The sequence below is a fragment of the Phalacrocorax aristotelis genome, chromosome 22, assembly GCF_949628215.1.
Source record: "Phalacrocorax aristotelis chromosome 22, bGulAri2.1, whole genome shotgun sequence".
Lineage (NCBI taxonomy): Eukaryota > Metazoa > Chordata > Aves > Suliformes > Phalacrocoracidae > Phalacrocorax > Phalacrocorax aristotelis.
The window spans coordinates 2,747,472-2,772,891 of NC_134297.1; the positions used below are offsets into that span (position 1 = coordinate 2,747,472).

Genomic DNA, 25,420 nt, shown 5'->3' on the forward strand with positions numbered 1-25,420 from the left:
GTCATGATGCTGCAAGTGCACATGTAGAGAAACAAGCAAAATGCAACTGAGTTTGTTGCTGCTGTGTTATAAAATGACCAAGTTTGCTCAAGAGGCAGTGGTTCCTAGTTACGTAGCTTTTAAATGCTTGTCTTGGCCAATTTTGGTCCACTTGGTAAATCAAGAAGCTCATTTGATAATAAAATCACAGCAGTTTTGGCCTTTCTGTTAACCATTTGCAAGTTACTTCTTGGGAAGGGTTTTATAGAGGCTATGAGAATGAGTGGTTTGCAGAACCTGCTGCTTCTGTGGCGAAATTTTTCTAACTGATATTGAAGTTTGTTACATTATTGAAATACAGTGGGTCTGCTTCCTCTATAGCTGGATGTTTTCAAGGGGTAACAGCAAAACTGTTTTCTAGTACAGATGACCGAGAGAAGTGCATACTATGACTTTTATGATTGCTTAATGTGGTTTCCTCATAAGAGCTGACTTTGTTTTTATTAAGGTTTTAAACCCACTGTGTAATAAACCGTTTCTGTTGAAAAGATTCTGCTATCCATAGCACAGTTAAGCTGTGTCTGAGGAGCATATTTAGAACCTAGTCATGCTACGTAGTGAAACTAGTTTTATTCAAGGGACAAATGTGCTGACTCAATTTGTTGGTATGGTTCGGTGTACAATGTTCACAGGCTCCAAGGAAGCAGCAGTTGAGGCATCAGAATCAATTGTGTAAGTCAGTTGTCTGACCATCCATCTCCTTATCTAGACCTCCTGATCCTTGGCAGCCCCCTTAAAATGGATGGAGAACTCTGGTAGTTTTTTTCCCATATATTATTGCAGAGGCTTCTTTAGGCATGTTATTCTTTTAATGGCAGTCAGATTTTTCTGTCTGAGTTTTGATATACTGGGTGCCTTTCTCTTCACTGAAATTGAGTCTTTCTCAGTCAGCTCTTGTTAGAGGCACTACTGTAAGTCAGATATAATTGGAGATGTCACTTAACTTGATGAGGTTGCTTTTTGCATGTACCCTGAATGGCAAAGGTAAAAGCTAAAGCACTGTTTCAGAATAAATTACTTTGTTTACCACCAGCATTTAAGTGTTTAAGGGAAGTAGCTATTTAAGTATGAGTTGTAGGGAACTAGTCAATTCCTCTTGAAGATTTCACAAGATTTTCTGGAAATTATGTACTGCAGAAGGATGCTAGGTTGTTCTTTTACCTTTTCCTATCCGCTTCCCTTAAGCTTTACATTTGGCTGTGTGACATTGATACCTGTAATACCCTTATACCTGGCAGTGTAATTATGTTAGACCTCATTCATGTGCTTGGTATTAAGCAGTCAGATTACATTCATTGTAGTGAAGAATTTCAGGAAATGGTATCTACATTTTGTACCAGCCTTCATCTCAAGTTTGATGTAAATCACGGAAGCTAGAAGCTGTTAGCCAGCAAGACAGCAGTAAGGCTATACCAGCTGCTGGTTCTTAGCTTGTAAACTTCATCTGATAGTGGCCTTGCAACTCCAGAGTTTCAGCCCTTTTTATAACTGAAAGTGCACCACTAGTTTTTCAAGTTACCACTTTGCCATTATCTCTCCCTATCATTCTCTTCAGTCTAGATAATGGAAAATTTTGGCTATGGTACAGTGAAGTGGCATTCTTCATCCTCCCCATCACATAAACATACTATCATGAGCTTTTGGCATGTAAGCTCTATGTTCCTGTATGTTGAAGACCTGTGTTAAGTTCAGCTTGCATCCTGATTTGTTTGTGTACAGGTATAATAGTTTTGTTGCTTCCAAGTTCTGAATAGGAACATTCTACTTGTTACTTGTGCTGTAAGTACATAATGCAAAAGGAAGTGCCTAAAATTATTTTATTGATGATCCAATAGATTCACTGTAGATGGCAAAAATTTGAGTTGATAGGTTCAAGTTCTTAACTTTGAGAATATGTGATCTTGCTACTAAAAAAATAGAGAACTTGTGGCTTAGAAGGAAGAAAAATCAGATGTTTAGACGTATGCCAAGTGGAAGACAGGTTGAGGTCGTCTAATAACACTCTAATCTAATTGATAGTATTGCCGTGGATGTGTTGCTATTTATAAACAAACAAACAAAACCCAGAGAAATTATTGTGAAGGATCTAGTTTTGCTATAAGATTCATCTAATAGAAGGTAGAAGCAAAGCTGAAGCATAACTGGGGACACAAGTTCTTGTGAGCTAAACTTCTACCGAGTTCTCTTATGTATTTTGTTACAGCTTATTTCCCATTCTTGCATGGAAGAATTTCTTTGCATTCATTCTTCCTTGATGGTTGTCATTATCTGTAAAAGCTATTGTTCCTCTTAGCCCTTGTACGTATTCAAGGAGTAAGAAGAGGAGATTCTTCTAGCACTGTTGCCTTCAAAAGATTTTCAGCCTGGGAGTGCTTACTGGTGTCAGTGATATCTGTTGCAGTGGAACTTCCTCTGTGGCCATATTTGTCCTGAATATATGGTTCAGAGTGAAAAGTCACTTTTGAAGCCAAAATCAGGGCAGCTAGACACAAAGTTCTGCCTATGGGCACATCCAGAGTCTGAAATGTGGCAGGAAGTACTAGACGTGGTAAATTGCATCCTTCCCACTTAGTAACTCTGTATTGAACTGTCTTGAGGTTTGTTTTTGAAAATGCACTTTGGGCGAAATGCAGCCTCGTGAAATATAATCATACGTATGTTGGGAGTTCTGTCAGTCCACATGCAGTGGACATTTACTCCATAACCTTGATTCTTGGTGGCTGGGCTCCTTGTCTGGACTTGAGCAACGAAGGCGATTTGTTGAGAGAGGATGTTTCAGTGTATTGTGTTTGTATGTAACACTGAATTGTGTTTAAGTAACCGATCACTACTTGGTATTTTTAAGTTTTCAGAATAGTATTTTCTTCATTAACTGTAGGTGGTGCGTTTGTGTCAGAACCCAAAACTGGCGTTGAAGAACAGCCCACCCTATATCCTAGATCTGCTGCCTGATACCTACCAGCATCTACGAACCATCCTATCACGCTATGAGGGGAAGATGGAGACCCTAGGAGAAAACGAGTATTTCCGCGTGTTCATGGAGAACTTGATGAAGAAAACCAAGCAGACCATCAGCCTTTTCAAGGAAGGGAAAGAGCGGATGTATGAGGAGAACTCTCAGCCTAGGTAATGGGAAGAAATGGTTTCAAATATTCATTATATAAATCTGCTGTAGTGGACAAGAGCTTGTACAAATGTCTACTGGTTGATCTGTTGTCTGTACAGGAAAACAAACTTTGAGGACATGTAAGTCTGTGTATTTTTAAGTGAACTCTACTTGGGTATATTGAAATCTGAGAGCAGAGTAAGTGTTCACAGCCTGTATAGCCTTAGTAGTGTAGTTCAGGTATGCTAGGTTAATGTAAAGAATAAAGTCTGCTGTGAGAAGGTATTGTAGTCCTTTGCATTCTCACACAGAGAATGCCTCGTGAGAGAGGATAAGCTTCAGAATGACATTTCTGGCAATTTTAGGAAACAGTGGAACGTTTTGTGTTACATAGCAAAACAGCCATCCAGACTAAAACTTGTTGTAATTGGTTTTTAGGTTTTACAGAACTTTTCCTTTTCCTGGAAACAGAAACTGTCCAGTATTTCCAGAGGTGGGGGTTGAAGTAACCTTGTTTTGTGGGAATAAAACGTCTTACTAAAACACCATAACTTTCATACATTGGAAACTTCAAATCTAAGGTAGATTGTTGTGCCACACTTGTGACCTCTTCTTTCATTTTTTTTTTTTTAGAAGGCATAGCTGAGATCAAGGGCATCTTCAAGGTGAACAGCACTTACTAAAAAGGATAGGTGGAGGTAGAAATTGCAATTATATCTGAATATAAGGCTCTCTTGAACAAAGTAGCATGAATTTTATGAGTACTATACTTGAAAAGGTGCTTCTTTCCTTCATCCAGGTTTAAGTAAAGGATAGCTAAGGTGATTTAAGAGTAGACTAAAGTTCTGGAAAAGGTTAGTCTTTCATATTTGTCTGAACTGTTGGCAGCAGGTCTAATGGACAGATATACAAAGCATACATCTGTAACTTTAAACTCATTTCAGGATTTTGGAGTAGGTGCTGAATTTATAAAAATAAGTGGAAAAAAGTGAAAACCACCCAGAGGCTGAACATAGTGTCACTGGGGAGAATGTGGTTAATGCCCTGGCAACTACTTGCTTGAAGTACTTTGGGGGAGGGGTGATGGGAGAAGTGCTGGTACATATTTCTGGTATAATATTGACTGTATGTAGCATATTCTATAATATTGAACTTTAACAAAAGACTATGATAGTGGTGCCAGAAGGTATTGTTAATGCTGTTTTATTTTTCACCTACAGTCTTGAAGAATGAATTAAGAAATGAAAGTTTCTTTCTGGATTGTCGTTTAGCATAGTTTCTTTGTGAGATAAGACTTAGGCTTAGAGTTTGTTTGAGACAGGGTTTGGGGTCTATGAATACGCATCTTCATGTGGTATACTTGCTCCTTTAAAAGGTTTGTTATCTGTAGGAGGCTTTCAGGAATTGGGTTCGATGTAATGTGTGAACTCAAAAGTAAGATTTAATATTATCTGCTTGCCCCCCGGCTTTGGGAGGATGTGGTTAATATAGGCACAATTGGCTTATTGCAGGTGAGAAGTGGGCTTTGGGAGATGCTGCTAGCTGGAACTTCTGAAAAGTGTTATAGAAGATAATGGATGTAACAAATATGGGGAGAAGAGAGTTCATTAACCTGGATTGTTTTGTGGATGAGGTGATGTTTAATGGAAAAGGGCCTTTTTTTTTTTTCCTTCACTCAGATCGAAATGAGCCACAGTATGTAAAGCACTTTTTACTGTGAATAAATTGATTAAACTGATAAAAATTAACCTCTGGGTCTTCTGCTGGAACTGGTCATTTTCTTACATCATCCTTTGAGATATTAACAACATAGATTATCATTCAAGACTGAGTGATTTTTACAGTGCAGTGGGTTGCTCTTATTTTAAGTAGCATTTATCTTGAAAATGGTTTTGTGTGTTGCTCCCATGTAATAGTTGATTTTATTTTCTAGAACAGTTGACTGTTGCCTCCAGAAGTAGGCTAAAAGAGTACGTGAAACCCTTTAGAATTTCTGTGATACTTGTTCTCATTAACTGTGTGTATTGTGATCTGTCCATCATAAATATGGAACGTGATGAGTAAATGATAGCTGTTTCAATCATAAGTCAAACACCCCTCCTCCATTCCCTTGTTTTTTCAGAGAGAAGCAAAGAGAAACAATTCCAGAGAGCTAATCCCCTTAGTCACTTTGTAGTCGAACTAATTGACAAAAGGGCGGAGTGAAATCCAAATTGATAGATGTGAACTTCAGAAACAGAATTCCAGTAGAGGCTTGCTTTCTCACAGAGGTGATGGGAGTCTTTGGGGAATCGCTAATTGTACCGTTTATGAATAAACAGCTTATCAGGCAAGCAACTGTGGTGAGACTTGTAAACATAAGCGTAAAAGCAGAATTGCATCCTGGCTACTGTCATTAAATTTTCCTTTGCTTTTCACTCAGCCCGGGAAGCAGCAGTTTTTGTTTAATCACAAAGGGGAAATACCACCCTGTTTTCCTGGTACTGGTGACAAGCAGGGTAACTTTCTCAATTCTCTCATCATAGAAAAGGAAGAGGTTTGAGTAGTCAGTGCATATGACTCTTCTACCAGTTCAAGAGATACCTGCGCAAAGAACGGCACTTTGGGTTCAGCTGGGAGTTCTGTTAAATGTTGCGCTTCAAGTGTCTGACTTAGTGGTTGTGTGAGCTTTTGGAACCTGATGACTTTTAAGTGCTATTTGTTTCATCTGAAATTTAGTTAAATGAATTTTTGCTATAGGTGCAACTTTAGATTTAGAATATATCTAGTCATTTAAGGTGAATAAATTTAGGAGATTTTTCTCACCTTGTTAGGAGTTGAGGAAAACATGCTTTTAAAAATCTAATCTGGTGTACTGAATAATCATTTTGTCTTGACTTTTTCTGACTTCTTTTCCCTGTTGTCCTTGAAGCTTCTTTCTTCCTGTTTTCCAGATTTAGCATTCATTTTGTTTCCTGTTGTGTGTGCTCTTACTTTCCTCCCCCAAATGTCTCTTGGTGTAGAGCAAATACACTGTTTTGATATTTGCATAACTAGTGTGAAAGCTGTGCAGGTGTTTGCTACTAGCAAACAGACCAGTAATTAGAAATGACTGAAGCCTCTCTTAGATTGTAGGATTAGAATTTTCTTGGTCACTTGAGCATCTCTTTATATTATTTCTAAATTGCTCTAACTTTGCTCCTCTCAAACTTTTTAGAGGTTCTTCGGTGTGTTCGTCCAAGGCAGACTAAGGCTGGAGCACATATGCAGAGAGCACCCACCATGTCTTGTAGCTTTTGCTGCTTTGAGAATTTGTAATAGCTGCAAGATGTGTGTCATCTAGCGTTGAGTGGTTTGGTACACTGTGTGTTATGTGTTTATAGTAGACTCTGTGGGAGTATAATATGGATGCTATTTGGTGTTAGCTATAAGGCAGGCAGTTTAAAATCCAGTACTACAAAATAAGATTGCAGTTGCATATTGAACATTTAAAGGTGCGTTTGCAAAGAGGACACGTGCTTTGATGTATTCTCTGCCTTTCAAACTACAGTCGAGGAGCAGAGGTGCTGAGAACAGGGTTATAAAAGGCTTGTGTTAACACTCGCTGTGCTTGCGGATGTGGGTGAGTGTTCCTTCAGTTTTAAACTAGTTGCAGTCATAGAGCTGCTAAAAGTGAATGCAGCACTCCTATGTCATAACTTAACCGTTAGTGTGCTGAAAGCGTCCTGCTGTTGTGGCTAACACGACAGTTAGGATGATGTCCGATGCTATGAGTACTCAATGGCTTCCTTTCTTAGGACTGTAACGGCTGTTTTGTCTCTAATACTGTAATACTGTGGTGTTGATGCATAGTCGTTTAGAGGAAATATTCACTCTTGCATAAACTCATACTGTGATTTTTGTGAAGAGAACTCACTTTATTAAGAGAGCTTTAAAGATGCTGTTCAAATTCTGCTTTAGCTCACTTCCATATCTGTTAAAAAATGAATGCTTTTGAGCTTGCTTTTAAACCTATGTATGCACTATCTGACTAATAAGTACATGCACTGACTTCTAGTTACTGGTAAAAACTGAATTGTAGCAAGTAGATCAGATTCAGCTGGGTGACTTCTGAGTAGGTGTGGGTTTTCTAGCAGAGATAATATATTGCTCCTCTTGAGTTTTGAAAGCTTAGGGGATTATTTGGGTTGTCCTTGCTAATAGGTGGGTTGGTCACCTAAAACAAATTAGGAATTTAGGGATCTAGTAAAATAAAATGGTAAGATCTGCAGGCTTTGATATTGGAATCAAATAGTATTTCAGGAGTTAATCATCTTGGGTATTTTGTCATAGGCTTGCAGTAAGCTAAAGGTAAGTCATTCAGTAATTGGCTGGCTGTGCTGCAGTAATTAGCAGGTATTCTTGAGGCTGTATACATTTCCAAAGCTGTTGATACCTATTCTTTATAGCTCCATAGTACTTTCTAATGCAAAAGGTATTTTTGAGACTTGTCATTGGAAGTGTTTTAAAAAGAAAACAAAAATCCACTTGGAGGTGAAGTTTGTAGGCTATATAGCTGAAACGTGCAATAAAAGAAATTCTGTAGAGGGTACTTAGCAGGTTTGTATGCAAAGGAGAAAGGTACACCTGTTTAGCACGGAGTAGCTTGCTGCGCTGCCTACAGTGGTAAATATGTGACTTCTCTGACTCTGTAAATATTGTGAATTTCTTGAGTTTACTTTTTACCTAGTGGTTAAACATACATAATTTTTTTCCTGCAGTGTGATGGTTCAATTGACTCATAGTGCCATAAGTGCTAATGCCACAACTACTCTGAATGTGCTGAATTTGCCTAAGCTCTTGATTAGAGTTTAATCTAGACGCTCAGTGGTTATGTTGAGATATTTTTATTATTGCAGAAAGCTTTCACCTCTCCAGACCCCTTACCTGCAACAGAGGAGCTGTCATTCATCACCTTTACCCACTACATAAATTACTAATTGCAGCAGCTTTTTTGCAGTTGTGTAAATAGATTATACTTCACATGGCAGGACAGAAAAAGAGCTTGCTGATTAGTAGACAGGGATAGGAATTGTCTGCTACTTCAGAAAGGAAGAATTAGGCTGAAGAGTCTGTTTTTCACCAACAAATCAAATTTACTGCTTATTTTAAAACAGTCTATTAGGAGGGGGAAATTCAGAAGATTTTTTTTCTTAATAAAATCAGGCCACTGCAAATGTTTCTGTGAGAGAATGCAGTTCTAGAAGCTGGAGGTGAAAGGCTGAGAAGAAATTACTTGGGATGTAGACTAAAGGGTTAGGTAATAGCACAAGTTCAGCTTGCATACTTTGGAAAACAAACTGTTAACAAACCCAGTTAGCAAATTAACATATCTGTAGAGGAGAAAATGGGCTTAGGCAGGGAATATCATAAACCCTATCCATATAACGTGGAGTTGCCAAAAAAATTTGGGAAACTAGTCCGTATTTAACTATTTTGCTGACAATAGCCTTGTGGCATGCTGGCTCAGCAGGATTTCATATTCTTCTCTAGCTCCAATATGAAGACTAAATAATTTACACAAGAAAAAGCTACCAATATTTAATGTCTACTGGAAATGACCATGTATATCTCTAAAAGGGAAGGAAATGCATGAAGAACGACTTGGGGAAAAAAATTTTTGATTTTAAAGAAGGAAAAGTTGGAAAACACTTGTGCCAAGCCATGAACCAAAAAACCCTCTGGGGGGAGGGGGGAGGTGTTAGTGCTATAATCTAATATTTTAGAGTTCTTGCACACACTCCTGTCCAGTAAGAGATAGTATAAAATGTGGAACTCAAATGGTGCATGGTGTTTGCAAGTCCTCCTTCTGTTACTTCCTTCTAATACAGCTAAGACTTTTTTTTAACAAAACCCACTAGTGTGAAGTCTACATCTGCATTTAAATTAGAACATCTTAAAGAAAAGAACAGGCTCCAAAGCTGCCCACAAGAAAGGCTTCCTTGCCAGGCTCCAGCATATGAACACTAACTAACTGCTTATTACTCAAGAAGAAATTCATTATCATTTAAATGTTGTTGGAGAGAGCAATGTGAATTATTTCTTTTTAATTTGGCTTTAAATTGCTAGTTTAGGTGATAGTTGTGGAACTTCAGTAACAGCATAATTGGCATAAGCTTGCAATTATTTTAGCTCTCTTTCCATCAAAAATTGGACAACTGTCTTGAAAAATCAGTTTATGGGCAAATGTAAGCTTTCAGATTATTGCATAATAAGGAAGTAAGATTTTTATTCTTTGCTCTTGGAGCCTATAAAATTGGAGAGTTTTATGGCAGACTAACTCTGTGAACTTGATGTTGTAGATGGAAGTGCAAGCATGTTACTTGGTTTATAGAATTATAATTTGAAATGTGGATACATTTCTCGATGTTGGCAAAAATGTGTTACTGCTACTTGGCAACCATATCGTGTTTCTTGGGTGCTTGGCTTGCATATTAAGGGCCATGTTTCAGATTTCTGTTGATTCAAATCTGCAGTCATGGCCCTTTCAGCCAGAAACCAGATTGTGTTTTGGTGCATGAAAGCTTTTCTGAACCATAAGATAGTGTTGAAAAAACCTCGGCTTGCTAGAAGGTACTGAACAAAGGTAGGCCAGCTCCTTCCCAACAGTTTGAAGCAAATACTTTCTGTGGTGTTAGTTTGTGAACTTGCTGGCTTTGCCCTGCTTCCATCTCTGGAAGGTTGATCAGAAGGCACTCACTCGGTTATCTGCCACCCACAGCTGGCTCAGGTAATGTGACTTGCTGACTGCTACCCTGTAGAAAGGACTGTAAAATCACTGTAGAGGGTAAATTGGTTATGGTAAGGGAGTATGGTGTGAGGGGAAAAATGGAGATCTGTTTCCAAATCACTCAGCAGGACATCTAAGGGCTGGGTAAGCACTGACATTAGCTGCAATCATAGACCCCGAAGCTTGCGCATGCTAGAGTTGTGTGTTGTTCTGGAGTATGTATGTTGCAAAAGATCTTGGGTTTAATATTTTGACAGGATGCAAGTTGGAAATGAAGTGATAGAGCTTACAGATCCTTCTGTGAAGGAATCCCCCAGTGGTGTCGTCATACCCAAGACAGTTTTGAGGTGGCTGAAGATCAAGCATGAAATGTGGAGTCTTCCTTGATTTGGAAACAGGACTTTTGTGCTATGTGTTTCCCTTTAACTGTAGCTAGTAGCCCCTAAAATATAAATTGTGACTTCAGTGCAGAGAGACCAAATATAAATATAATGAATAGTGGGATTCTCAGCATTAAGTTTTGCTCAGTAGGCCCTTGAATCTGGTAACAGAATTACTCTGTTACCTAGGTGAGAGGTTATCCTTTATCTTGTCAATCTGCTGAGTATATATTGTGCTATTTAAAGACCATTAATCATATCAAATGAATTATCTCTAAAGTGCTTTCTATAATAATTAAATCCAGAAAAAGTGGATTCTTACCCTCTTAACATTGAAAGAAATCTAGCGTGTTTAAAAACATAATGCTAGCATTTGTGCCTAGAATAAGTCATCCAGATCCTTCAAAGGTTGGTAGGTTGGTGTTTCTGGTCAGCACACTGGACTGTGGTGTCCCTTCTGCTTCAGATCAGTCACAGCCATTTGCATAATGCTATGAATATGCCAAAGTTTCATGGTCATTTGTGGCCTGAAGTATATTTTGCATGACACTTTAAACTGATTGGCATGCTCTACTTACAAAACGCAAAGTTTTTAAATATATGTCTGTGTATATATAGTTAGTTGAAAAGTGCCAGGATTCAGAAGACTGTAAGGAAACATGTATGTTTTTGTAATATTTTTTCCTGTAATATATAAAGCACTGATAAAGGAATTAGCCTATGGAATTTCTTGCTTCTTTACAGCTACTCTTGGCACTGTTTAAAAAAAATTAGACTAGAAAGAAATACTTTTTGTGGAGAATGCCGTTCACTAGCTAATGATAGCATTTTTGGCAGTAGACATAATTAATTGGTAAAAAAGTGGGGGAGGGAGTAGAGGGGAAGCTTTACAGCAGTCACAACTGTTGTTACACAGATTTGTTTCAGATATTAAACAGGGTAAGAGTTTAATGTAGTGGTTGCAGTAATTTCTGATTTGTCTTTGGGGGAGCCAGCTCAGGTGCAATGTCCTACGAACGTAGTAGTTGAGCTTCCAGCTGCAGTTAGAAGCGTGTTCTGTGCTGGAGCTGACATTCTTAGCCAGGCACGCTGACACCTGTGGCACCCACTGATGCAGAGCAGCTTGTCCGCAGAGGAAATAACAGTGCTACCCTGCATTCAGGTTATTCAAGCCTGCTGTTGAGAGTACTTAATGGAACTGGGATTAGACCAAGAACGGACAGAAATATCTAGTCCTGTGGTTTATGTGTTCCCATTCCCATTTCACTGTTTTAGTAAGTGAAGTCTTGAAGTTGCAAAATTAACCAGCTAGTTTTATAGTTCTACAAAGAATGAAACAGTGAAGCCTGTAGTTCTTTAAATGGAGAAGTACTTTTGGAGACGAACCTCGTATTAACAAGAGGTGATAAACATTATCATTTTGTTTCCTTTTTCTAAGAGGGTGCCAGGATGAGCTAGTATATAAAATCATTGTAGGATTAGCTGATGCTGTGAAATTCTGTAGTACAAGCAATTACTTTGTTGATTCTAAAACATCTGTTTTTCTGCTAGTCTGCTATATTAATTGTCCTGTGGAAATACTGTGAATGTTACAGAGCAGTGGCCCAGCTTAACTTTTTAAGGTAACGTCTGTTGAGCCAGAAATAGTTAAATGGAATTTCATTCACTTCCTGTGTTGCAAGTTTTGTTGAAAGTAGTTCCGCTGTTTCTATTTTTAAAACTGATTACTGTGTATAGAGGACTCTGAAGTTATCTCGGAGTTGTAAAAGACATCTTGGGATCACCTCAAGCATTTCCACTTACTGCGTATGTGCTGAGGCTGGAGTCTTATGTTGACATGAAGAGCATGCAGAAGACTTGCTGCTGGTATGGTAGCAGGCTATAAGATACGGTTCTCTCTGGAACTAGGTGCAGCCACCTATCTGTTGAAATTGAGTCTAACCACTCATGTCTGGGGCATAGTTCGTAACATCTGAAAAGCATGTGTTATATGATAACCTCACACCTTTGATTTCTGAAAGGTGCATTTTACTGGTTGGAGACTGGTTAAAAGAGCTGATAATTTTTTTTAGCTCTTAAATCATTGAAATATCAAATTGTAAGATGTAGTTACAGGAAGCAAACGTTTGGCCGTTTGCAGGTCCCAAGAACTGTGGTTTTTGTTTTTTCTGTTTAAGGGTTTTGTTTGGTTTTGTTTTTAGTTGCTTTTGGGGGGGGTTGGGTTTTTGTTTGGTTTTGTTTTTTCTTTCCTTATGTGCTAGAGCTTGCATTTACCTGGAGTAGAGCTAACCCTGTCACCTAAACATCATATGGTGGTGTATAATTCCAAAGGAATCCCAGGAGTGAGAGGGTAGGAAACTTGTGTTTCCTTAGTTGCAATTTCTTGCAGTAGTACTTAGACAGTGGATAGTCTTCTGCAATAATGACCACGTGATAAGGAATTCGAAGTTCCCTAGCTGTAATTCTAGCTTCCAGCACTTTTTATTTCTGTCCTTCAGCTGCCTCACCTGTAAAATGAGGTAAAAATATCTTTTTTTCTCAGAAAACTTAATATCATCTCTCATTCAGAAGAATGTCTAAGTGCTGACGGAAGTCTTACCCATCAAATAGGGTTGTTGAAGCGTGATTTAGAGAAATCAAGAAATCAGTTGCTCAACTAGTGAAATAACTAGGGTGTGCTTGAAGCTCTGCTTGTCATAAACTTAAATGGAGAGCCACTGGAGACATAAGACTGCAATACCACAGAAGCCTTTTTGGACTGTGTTTTTTTAAGAGTCATCAGTAGCAGTGAATAATAGTACAGTGACTACAGAGTGTTTTCCCTCAGTTTAACTGAGCAATCATCTCATTTCCAAGTCACCAATATGTAGTTCTTTCATCAAATGTAGAATTTCTGAAGAAAGGAGGTGGTGCACCCGCGTGGTCCTGGGTGAATGTGTTAATTCTGCAGTTCTGTGAGGACAGAAGCAATTAGAAACTGCATAATCTGTTCTAGGAGCCTCTCTGACTTTCAGTTGGTGAGTTTAGTGGTAAGGTGTCAGGCACTCCCACATACTCTGTAAATGCTTTTTCACTTAATTTTCCTTTTTTAAATATGCTCGGTGGTGGTTCCCCCAGTGCACTGAGACTGCATTTCTTGTTGTGAGCTGCCTCTTTGGGTCATGCCCCTTTACAGGTCAACTTGACTGTTTAGAGAGAGCCTTCTCTTGAGTTTTGAATAGGATGGTTTTACAGGAACTTAAGTCCTCTAATTTGAGTTCATTTTACCTTCTTCATTGTTGACATATAGTTTTCGCCAGTTTGATGCTGATTTTATGAAGTAGAGCATTTTCTCGAAAGGGTATTGTGATGAAGTCAGTTGAGTCATGTTCAGCTTGATTTTTGTTTTGGGGTCAAGGTGGAGTTGTTGCTGTGTTTGTCTCAGCTTCCTGTGAAGAATCATTAAATGCAGCCTGTTCTTAGAGAGGCTAAACATTATTTGTGAAAACCCAGTGTTTGCAAATATAACTGAAGTCAGTGGGAGTGCAAATACAAAAATCCCTTTGAAGGTGCAGTCATAAGAAAGATGCACAACAACTTCAGTGAAGCATTTTGTAGTTAGCTTTCTTGTGTTACAACTCATAATTTCTCTCTACAGTGGTGTTTGTAGCACGCTTTCAGCAGAATGAACTTTACAGATGTGACATTATGTTCATGTCAAACTATGGCATGTGAGCATAATATTGTGACTAAATTATCCAATGGAGCAGTCTCCTTGCTATGTGTGAGGAACAAAATTATAATGTGTCAGTTGGTTAGCTGTGAAGTAGTTGAAAAAATATTGGGAGAAAATGAAGAAATTCTAGCTGGCAGTGGCAGAACCGGTAGTACTATACTAACATTCCCTTGAGGTTAGAAAGGCCCTTTAGTTGCGAAGAACATTAGGTGCTCTATGACTTAAATTAATTTAACTAATTGTGTCGATGTAGCTGAAAGAGCTAATGCTCTGATTAAAACTATCCTCTGCTGTTAATGGTTTTGCAAGACTGAACTGATACAGTGGAAAAATGCTTTTGTCCAGCAAACACGAAACCGGAAAAGAAGAATCTGCCCTAGGCCTGGGGGAGGCAACAGCACCAGAAAACCCAGCTGGGGCCTGGCCCACGGAGGGGCTGCAGCAAAGAACTGCAGTGCAAATGGAAGTCCCTGCTCGACCTCTTGACTTCCGCTAAGATGTGTGGAGTAAAAACAGTCATGAAGCAGGAAGGAAGTAGCACAACCACAGCAGAGGGGGCACAGAGGAGGGAGGATGAAGGAACATGCCTGTTTAGCTTGCAGAGCTGCCGGCAGGCCTGGCCCAGCTTTGGGGAGCCAGCTGATCAATAAACACGGGGTAACTGAAGAAACAGTCTGGCTTCATGCTGCTTCTTGTTCCCAAAATGGTTGCTTGAGACCTGCATCTTCGGAGCCCCGTCAGTGTCAAGGCAGCGCAATTTTACAGGCTAGCAAAACTGTAGCTAAACAAGCTCTGTTAATGTGCTGTGTGCAGAAGGAATAATGCTTCCATACTTGAGCTGCAGATGTTTCATAAGAAAATACTTGGTTACTGTAAAGAGTGGAAAAATACTTGGCGTTCTAAGCTTTCACTTTTTATGAATGTGGGTGATACACTATTGAACAGTAATATAAGCTGAATATAGTGCATGTATGTGTGAAAACACTTGCAGGAACATGAAATCCTACCTCAACTGTAGCCGTTGCTCAGTCTCTGGACCTAACCGCTGAACAGAAACATGCTGTAGCTTTTCATTTGAAGCTGGTACAGGTGTTGCCTTCAGCTCAGTTGCAAACAGTGAGGAGGGCCAACTGATGTGGCCTGCGGTCCCTGGGTAATGTTTTCAAAAGTGCTTATATGACAGGTGTTTAAATTCCACTGACTGTCAGTGGGTTTTAGGTGCCTATGTCACTGATTCCCAAACTGCGGTTGGCATGCTTCTGATGCAACTCTTGGTAACGGTGTTTGTGTTCATTATTGTGTTTAGCTAAAAGTTTGAAAGAGGGCCATCACAGTCTATAAGAAATATGGAAGTTTGCTGGAGGTCTGTGGCCAAAAATGTTTGGGAATCTCTGGTCTAAGTCACTTAAGTGTTCTTTGAAAATATTACCCTTTTTCTGGGAGAACTCTTCTGTTTAGTTGAAGCAGCAGAGATGAGGACAACTGCAGATGTTACTAAAAATAAAATACAGTCGTCATCACTAAATTTTGATATGCTAATAAAAAAGTTCACTGTAATTGCAAGCATTTATTTGGTCTGTATTAATTAGCAAATGTGTAACTTGGCTTGTTGAAATAAAGGAGTGCACTCTTGAAAGAAAAAATGTGTCCTTTTAGCACAGGGTTGGTAACTAGTTGCTGTATGTAAAAGCTAGTTAGTAACGAAAAATATTTTGCCATTTGCTGCTCTTATGTTCATTTCCTGTGTCTTTTTTTCCTGTTATTTATCTAAGATACAGCTGAATATTTGTAAAAAAACCAAAGATACCTGAACATTTTCAATTCTTAGGGTTATCAGAAGTGTTTTTGGAAACAGAGTCACTCAATATGCGTTTGTGTAAAATCATTTGTTTATCCATCCTTAAGCCTGCGGAAGTTCTTACTTCTCTTGCTGAAGTGATGTGCTCAGCTGAGTGCAAGCGCTTCCTGAAACTCAGCTAAGGGAGAAGGCTCTTAGGCAGAAGTGATAAGCAACTGGACGCATGAATTTACTTTGTCTTCTTGCAGTGTTAACTCTTGCTTTAAGCCATGCACTTGTTCACTTAGTTTCTTGTTCAAGGGTCAGAAATGCATTAGTGTGCTTGCCTGGTCATACCCAAATTTTTATGCTGTGCTGGGCAGCAATAGGAGAGTATATGCCTGAAATTACGTTCCTTCTGCCTACCAAGTATTGCATACATTAGTTTCAAGCATGCCTAAACTTTTTTCACAAATAGGACAAGATTTTTCAAGTGTTAAGAGTGCTAGCACATGAGTGCTAGCTTGTGCTACATACCTGAACAGCTCTAGGATTGCTAATTTACTGGAAGTCACTTAATAATAAATTGCTGTGAGATGTCACTTTACCTGCTAAGATTTCACACAAATATTGCGTGGTAACCCTTCAAGGAAATTATTCTGCATTTAATTCTTGCCAATGACTTCCATTTTAATAAAACAAAATAATTAGCAGTTTTTGCTCCAGCCTCCATTTTCATAAACTTTGTGAAAACAAACACCATCTCTTTTTCTGCTTGAGTTGTAGATGGATTAAATGACTCATAATAGCAGGGTGTTTGGTTTTTTTCCCTTGCACTGCCATAAACTGCCATCTCTTCTGTCATTTTATGGAAGTGAAGACTATCAGGAGATGACTTGGGGAAGAAGCTTTGCTGCTAGAACCTCTGATCTGCAATTTTTCTAGTGTTCTTCAGTCAAAGGCCTTGTAGGTTCATGGTGGGAACCTACCTTCTGCAGGGAGGAAGGGATCCTGGGGTGTGAATTTACAGTTAAATCATCTTCTCTGTGGGATTAGCCAGTGTCAGTACATCAGAATCTGAGTCTTCCCTTGGTGAATGCTAAGTTTTTTATCTGCTGCTGGAAAGAGGAATATGCAACTTTGAATTACATAACATTGGGGGGGGGGGGGGGGGGAGTGGGGCAGGGAGATGCACAAACAGATATTACTGATAAGCCTGGCTTTGTCCTGCTGCAGCTCCTTTGTGTATCCTTACATCTAGGTGCTGAGCCACTGATCTTCATAAATCTGGTTGTGATCACTTCTGTAAACCCTTTGAGCAGCCTTCATTGCTGAGACACCAGTTAAAATGTAGTTGAATAAATACAGGTAACAGAGAACTACTGTCAAAGAAGATGTATAGTTTTGAGTCCTCTATACATTCTAGTCTACCCAGACTGTATCGTAGTGTGGAGAAAGGGCTCAGGTGTAGCTGAGAATATGGTAGAATATATGTCAAGCAAAGTAGATCACTTCTACTTGAGTTTAGACTCAGTGAAAGTATGACATGGAGCTGGAAAACCTAATCTCAAATGTCCAGGGTAATTTTTGCAGAAAGACTGGAAGCAGGTCTGCAAACAGGCAGATTAACAGGATCAAGTAGGAGTAGCATGTCTGGATCAAGCGGTATCTGAAAAACATCCAAGATTAAGTAAATTGGAACCATTCCAACCAGAACACTAGAACTAGAAACTCATGAAAGGCTGAAACCTGGGGGGGATGTTAGTTTTCTGCCAAACACAGCTGTCTTCAGGCAGATGGTACACTACAATAGTAGCATAATGAGTGAGAAAGCTTGGAAAACAAGGCATTAAGAAAATCCTATGTGACTGGAGATGCTTCAGTATTTTGCAGTCTACAAAATAACTTGTTGCTCAGTGTCATAACTGAGCCTGTGCAATGCCTTGGTGGTTGATGAAGTCTTCTGACCAGCTGCGGTCTGTTGGGCATAACAGTATCCCACATGATACTAGTTCCTTCTTTTGCCTTCAAATGTGACGTGGGGGTGAAAAACAACCTCCGGCCTAGAAATATCCCTGTCTTTCTTTAGGAACTCCATTTTCCTAGCATCTAGAAAATGTAATGGAGTGGAGGAGAGTCATCCTTTATTTTGATAAAGAGATGAGAGAAAGGGGTGCCACTAGTGAATAGATCTTTTTTTTTTTCCACATCTACAAGTAGAAGCTGACCTCTCTACTGTTTAATAGTGCTATTATTTGACTCCCAAGTAGGAAAACTGTTACTTTGGTATTCCTGTACTGCTACAGGCAGGAATGCTTTGAGGTACTCAAGCTAGCTCTATTTCTGCATAGCACAATTATAACATAGAATTTATCTCCCTAATGTAGTTGATAAGATTACAAATAGGGAAGAAGCAGTCCTGGGATGCAGTTTGTACTGCTGGGATTTGATGCCAATCCAATGCTAGTTTCTTGTGAAGCATGTAACCCAAAATGCTCCCAATGCTGCTGTGTCCTCTCTGCTAGGCAGTAGTCCTCCTGTCTTCTACTTCTGGAAATCTTTTGGATGTAGACTAAATCTGAAGCAGAGAAGAATATTTTTTCTCCAAATTTCACTCTCCAATTTAGAAAAGGGCATACTCTGATTGACTCCTGCTACATGAATGTCATCAGGCAGAGAATGGACTTGGGGTACCAATTTGTAAATCAAATTGGATAATTATTCAACACAATACAGTTGAGCCCTAACCATCAGCCTTTTGTATGTAAGTTATTTACCATTTTAGAAAAAAACCTGCAGGTGTTTTGACCTTCCCCTGGGAGCTGGGCCTGTTATTATTGGTTAGCCATTCTCTGAGCAAATCTACTATGTTGGGACCCTCTGGAGACTTGGAAAGACATCCAGCTTACGGGATCCAAGGCAGTAGTGGTTTTATGTGCTCTCATAGGGAATTTTCAGACTCAGGAGCAAAGGAGTCTGATGAGGTTTTGGCTCCAATTATGCTGTTACTTAATAGGTAAGGGGTGAATATCGGTTTTGGACATTTTCTGTGAATGTATTTCCTTGGGGGGGTGGCCTTGGAAATTGCTTGCCCACTTCAAAGAGGTTATGTAAAGTTAGTCATTGTGGAAAATGTCTTGACAAACACAGGCCTTGCTGATAAGTACCACGTGATAGATTTGTTCCAAATGCTGGGTAATTGCTTGAAAGGCGGTCCCAAATACGAAGAATTTTCTAGGCTGGGATACTTCTTGAATTGCAATAGGTACTATTTCTGTTTTGTTCAGGATGCTAAACCATGTCTGTCTTTTCTAACAGAAATGTTTCTTTTTGTGGTCCTCTATAGGCGTAACCTGACAAAGTTATCCCTGATCTTCAGCCATATGCTGGCAGAACTCAAAGGTATTTTCCCAAGTGGCCTTTTCCAGGGAGACACATTCCGGATCACCAAGGCAGATGCTGCAGAATTTTGGAGAAAAGCTTTTGGTGAAAAGTAAGTGTCTAACTGTGCTTAAAAATAGAGATGTGGGAACAAATAGCACTCTGCACCATATATTTTTAAAAATTTTGTTTTGTGGTTCAGTAAGGTCTTTGTCAGGTTAAAATGAATGATGGGAGAGACCTACTGGTCGTTTGGTCTGCTCTCTAGGTTGAGATACAGGATTGTTCCTGCATTATATTTTGCAGTTCTTCATCCTATCTTGCTTTAAATGTGTCAAGTGATGGATCTTTCCCCACTGCCGTAGGAGAGTCTTGTATTCTCACAGTTTCCCTCAATTATTAATCTTAAATTTTCCTCTCCTTAATTTAATTCCTTAACTTGTAAGCTCCACGAGCTATGCCAAATAATTTGCTTTCTTTTTCCAAAGGTTGCCATACTCCCAATATTAGTTGTCCTTTAGCTAAGCGATTATATTAAATTCTTTTAATCTTCTCTCCAATTAGTTTTTCCAATCACTTAGTCACCTTTCTTCTGGCTTCTCTGAACTTTTGTCAGTTTGCATAATGGCTTTGCTAAGATAGAATGAAGGAGAAAGTGAAGTGCAATGTATATTTGTGTGTAAATTGTTGAAATGTAAGAATAAATTTTTGTATCTAATAAAGTGTTGACTAAATGAACTGTAGAGGTGTCCACAGCAACATCTGAGGATTAGTTGGGTACTGCTTTCTAACTAAGGTACTTCACATAAAGAGTTTAATTAGTAGCTGTCAAACAAAAAGCAATAATGTATTTACTCATGAATAACACTGTTGTCTGAAGCTAGGCATATTCTTCCTGTGTTTCTATTCCACTCAATACTTTAAAAGGAGGAAAGTATTCCTTTAAATAGGAGTCTCTGTTTTGGCTTCTGATTATCTTACTTGTCCAATTAATCTGTCTTTAGAGAATTGTTTGCACCTTTTTTTTTTTTAACTGTCTAGACCTCTACTGGAAGACTACTGTTAACTCCTTCTCTACCAGCTGCAACATTATGATATTCTTATCAAGTGATGGTAACGTATACAGCCCAGGGTACATACATACATTGACATACTAGGACTGCAGAAAAAGGGAAAGGAGAAACCAGAGCTGGACTTCAGATTCCAAAATTTTGCATATGCAGAGAAAATTGTCTAAAGTTCATTTGGCTGCTAATTTCCTGCAGCACCAAGAAATCCTGTGCTTGCATAACATGAATAAATTTCTTGTGGATAGTTTTGATTTTCCTCTCTTCCATTATCATGAGGTGCAATCTCACAAAAGAAAAGTGTAAGGCATGTATGTGGTGGTGGTCTTCAGACATATCACGTTTACAGATGGCTTGGTTTTCCCCAGGACTATTGTTCCTTGGAAAAGCTTCCGTCAGGCCTTGCATGAAGTGCATCCGATCAGTTCAGGGCTGGAAGCCATGGCCCTGAAGTCAACAATTGACTTGACGTGCAATGACTACATTTCAGTATTTGAATTTGATATCTTCACACGACTTTTTCAGGTAAGAATTGAGGAGTGTGTATCACTTCAAATGTGTCTCAGTGCTTTAGGTTGGACTCTTCTCCCAGGACAAACTATACTTTACACACTAAAATTATATTATTTTTGCTGTAAGGGATTTGGTCGTCTTGCCCTTCATCCCCTAAGCAGCTCTAGTAATACATAGGACCCGATATTGCAGTAAAATTGTGTGATACTTCTGGCTGGAGGAGAAATTTGTCTAAATACATACTGCAACTGGAAGGCATATTCAGTATCCTCCCATGAATCAGTTTTTCCCTTTCAAAGGTCACTTTCAGGCTGAAGTTCTGACACAACTTCTGTAAGCCTGGAAATGTGAATCTTAGTTTATCAGTCTGTCTTTCCTTGTCCTTTTCTTTCTTGTCAGATTTATTTTCCATGGGGGCGTTGTTCAGGATGGAGCACAAGCATGGAAATTTGGGCTTCCTAGTTTTTTAACTGACCCATCCAGGATATTGTGGACATGTCTGTGTTCTATGCATGAGAAATATCTATATTACTGAAGTGGTATTAATAGTGGGTGAAATTCTAACCCACAGTCTTTAATAGTACTAAATTCAAAAACACAGCTTCTGCTGGTGCAATTGGATATTTACAAGAACAAACACTTACTTCTTTGGCTCTGACTTGCCTTTTCCCATGTGATAGGGTGGGTTGTAATTAAGATATGCCTAGATGAAAAATTCCCATGTTCGGTGTTGCAATGTAGCTGATCTCATTCCGTACTTTTTCCAGCTATAGTACATTCAGAGCAAGTTTAAGAATTGTTGCAATTTCCAAGAGGTGCAAAGTTCTTAGGGAGAGCTAATATCTTCTTTTAGACAAGTTGAGAAATTGGAAAAATTGAATGAGATTTAGACACACAAGCCCTTCTCAGGATCGAGAGCTTTCAAACGGTTTTTGTGACTTTTTGTGCATCATTTTAAGGAATATTTAACATGTATGTGCTGGTTGGTTTATTTATTCAAATCTTAGACTAGCCAGTAGTCCTTGGCACACCCCAGTGAGGTTAGGTAGTTAAGGAATAGTCAGAAGTATCTCACACACAGTGAAACTGAGACAGAGGGGAGGTCACTTTCCTGAGGCTGTAGAGGAAGTCGGTGTCAGAGATCAGACTAGTCATGGTTTCTGATCCTGTGCATAATCTTATTAAACTCCTGTCTTTATTTCTGTCTCAGGAATGAGTCATTTTCTCTGCAGAAGCAGCACAAATTGGTAGCTATTTTTGAGCTGTCTCTTTGTGACCTCAGTGACTTCTCCATTGGCATTTATTAAAGGAGTTTTGATTAAGGTCTTTCTTAGGTGATGTTTTTATCACCAACAAGAGAGAAACTCAAATGCTAAGCCTGCTGCATGAGAATGTAGGTTTTAGTTCTTATTCTGGATTTATGGTGGGATAACAAACCTGCTTCTTTAACTGAAGAATTCATCCCTTTGATTAAGGAATATTATATGTGTTGACACCTTTTAGAAGTGCATGGTTAATATAATTCTTTGTTGTTTCTATAGCCATGGTCCTCTTTGCTCAGGAACTGGAATAGCCTAGCAGTGACTCATCCTGGTTATATGGCATTCCTAACGTATGATGAGGTGAAAGCCCGGCTTCAGAAATTCATTCACAAACCTGGCAGGTTAGTGCTTGGCAGCAGTGACTTTTTTGATTATTCTTGCTAACATTGCTGATTACTGCACTGAGGAGATTGGTTTTATTTTGTCTTTGTCCTCCTTCCTCAGAAATTTAAACTGTGAAAAACTGTAGCTTGCCCTGTATTTGGAGATTATCCTCCCTGTGGTGACTTACAGCCTGCCTACCCCCACAATTGTCACAAAAACTCACTTAGGCATGAGTAAAACACCAAGGCAGATGTTGCCAGAGTGAGCCTAAATGGTGGGCTGTTCAGGACCATGAATAAGGGAATGTACCTGTAGGTCCCGTACCTTTCTGGTGTATATGCATAAAACCAGGAGAGCTGGGTGGATTGCACCCTCCCAGAAGCAGTGTGTACATTTGAAGCCAGCTTCAGACAAGGCGGCTGACCAGTGTTTGAGCTGGCAGAAGCAGCATGGTAGGCAGAGTAGGCTGCAAGGTAACGCTGCAGGCTGGGCAGACTTCAGAGGCTGTGGAGGGGAACACATGCTTCAGGGGGGCTGCGGACCTGAGCAGTTTTGGGCCACCCTACCTGTGTAGAACTTAGCTCAATGCAACAGGGCTAACAGATTTCTCTTAATGCACGAAGGACCAAGTGTTCATTTCTGGAGGCTGTTACTGTACTGTTAGTTCCGTGCTGGTTTAAAAATGGAAACCTTGTGTAGTCTTTGTTGGTTTTGTTTTTTGTTACATTTTTTTTCAAGTTAGTTTGAAAGAAATTATTTTAAGGATGATAACTTTTCTTGCTCTGGGTTCTGTGTTTAATTTCACCTGGATGCCAGCGCTTGGATGCTTTTTTCACTTTGTATCAGACTGCAGGGTTCTCGTTTGATCTGCCTGGGGATAAATTGAGGAAAGCTGGTAAAAATCATCAAGTTATTCCTACTAGTTTTTATTTGCTGTCTGGAGATAGCCAGGCAAAGGCTGCCTACCTGACATTTAGTCCTTCCTGTCTGTTCCAGTCCAAACTGAAGTTTCTTTTCCTTTGTGTTTTTTAAAGTTATATTTTCCGATTGAGTTGTACACGACTTGGTCAGTGGGCCATTGGCTATGTCACTGCAGATGGGAACATTCTTCAGACAATCCCCCACAACAAACCTCTTTTTCAAGCACTGATTGATGGCTTCAGGGAAGGCTTGTAAGTAACTTGATAAAAATTAAGTTTTTTGCCCTTTTTCACTGTGAGTTTGTTTTATAAATCTTAATCCTGTGGTGAGGTCTTAAAGTCAGTTGAATGGTAAAATGTACCCTCTGGGTTCATCACACATTATATACTTCACAGGAGAGGCAGCATGTTGCAGAGGTCAAGCAATCACTATTGACATTGCTGAACCCCTTCTGGAGATCTCTCAGCTCTTCCTTTTATTTAGACCTTGATTCAGCAAAACAGTTCGATCACATGAACAGTCCCATTGATATCAGTGGAATAATTCATATACGTAACTGTTTTGGCACTTGAGAATACTCAGACAGCTATCTTTTGCACCGGAGAGCTGTACTGTCCTAGGCAGATAAGTGTGTGTCAGTGTTTCCTTTGTCATAGATTCTTTTACAGTTGAGTCCTTAATTTGAGCCACTGCAACTGATATTATGCCATTCGTTTTCCTACTCTGGATGTTACAGTTTCACTGTAGGATGATTTAAAAAGAGTAGTCTGGGACATAACATCCTGTTTAAAATAAAAATTTCTGCCAGGAAGAGAAACAAGCTTTTTAAGAATGACATGTTTGATTTTTGTCTGACAGTAAAATCCTTCCAAAACTTCTTTTGAATTCAGAATACCTTGAATTCCCACCCCTCGCTTCTCACCCCTGTTCTTTCTTACCTCCATCATCCCCAAAAGAAACCTTATACTTGTGTGCGCGCGTGCGCGTGTATATGCACATATATAGAGAGAGATCTTTTTTTTTCCCCAACTGTTTACAGTTATTTATTTCCCGATGGCCGGAATCAGAATCCTGACTTGACTGGCTTGTGTGAGCCCACACCTCAGGACCACATTAAAGTTACACAGGTGAGCAAAGTATTCTATCCCATCAAACTCACTTGCTTTCTTCCTAATTTCTAGCCTCCTCAGCTGCTTATGCAATTCAGTCATACTCGCTACCCTGAAGGCTTATTCTTAAGGCTGATGTATTGTATTTTACAGGAGTTGCAGAAATTTTTGAATGGTAGGAATGGGCAGAGGAGATCGCAAAGATTAGGTAAAGCTTTATGCAGGGCTGACAGATTTTAGGATTTTTTTTTTTTTCAGTGTTCTGCCAAATACTCATTCTTTTGTGCCATCCAGCATGTCTTGAGCCCTGCTTTCGTAGGCTGTTCTTGGGACACCTAAATGAAAACCTTGGATGACTTGAAGTCCACTTTTCTCAGAGCTTGATAGATGTATCTAGTACATAACTTACAGTGAAACCTTTGCAGACTTCTGTTCTCCTTCGCACTGTGTTCTTGTGTTCGGAATTTATTTATTCCTGCAAATCTCATGTTGGGTTTCTTGTAGCCATGACTAATCATGCTTGTTATTTTACAGTATCAACCATGTCTGTCTATCTTTCCCCAAGGAACAATATGAATTGTATTGTGAGATGGGCTCCACGTTTCAGCTGTGTAAAATATGTGCTGAAAATGACAAGGATGTGAAGATTGAACCATGCGGCCATCTGATGTGCACGTCCTGTCTCACTGCATGGCAGGTAAGGCGTTGCCTCTTGTTAATCTCTCTGAGAGAATCTAGTGGCTCTTTTACAGAAGCAGTATATTCTCAAAACTGTTCAGTTTCCTTCAGGTATTGAGATAAGATAGCATAACTGAGGACATAAGCTCATAATTCAGTAATACCAGTGCATCAGTGCCAGCTTTACCAGCACAGGGAGAAGCTAGTTAGATGCCTGATCTCTTAATCTAGGAACTAAAAAGCTGCTTTTCTACTTCAGAGAGAAAATATTCCATATTTGTAGCACAGCTTGCCTTTCTGTCTTCCCCTCAGTTGAAAGGTACCTGCCAAAAAGCAGGTT

At 39.3% G+C, this 25,420-nt stretch overlaps 1 protein-coding gene across 2 annotated transcripts in view; it reads left to right on the forward strand.

The window, feature by feature from the left end:
• CBL (Cbl proto-oncogene) overlaps positions 1-25,420 on the forward strand; it is a 47,020-nt gene that overhangs the window by 5,198 nt on the left and 16,402 nt on the right. Inside the window, exons 2-8 of one of the 2 annotated variants that reach the window (XM_075116061.1) lie at positions 2,918-3,165; positions 19,112-19,258; positions 20,582-20,738; positions 22,268-22,389; positions 23,407-23,544; positions 24,333-24,420; positions 24,968-25,099. In XM_075116061.1, coding sequence (XP_074972162.1) covers positions 2,918-3,165; positions 19,112-19,258; positions 20,582-20,738; positions 22,268-22,389; positions 23,407-23,544; positions 24,333-24,420; positions 24,968-25,099 — 1,032 coding nt within the window. The remainder of the gene's footprint in view (positions 1-2,917; positions 3,166-19,111; positions 19,259-20,581; positions 20,739-22,267; positions 22,390-23,406; positions 23,545-24,332; positions 24,421-24,967; positions 25,100-25,420) is intronic. The other variant, XM_075116063.1, reaches the window with a different exon arrangement.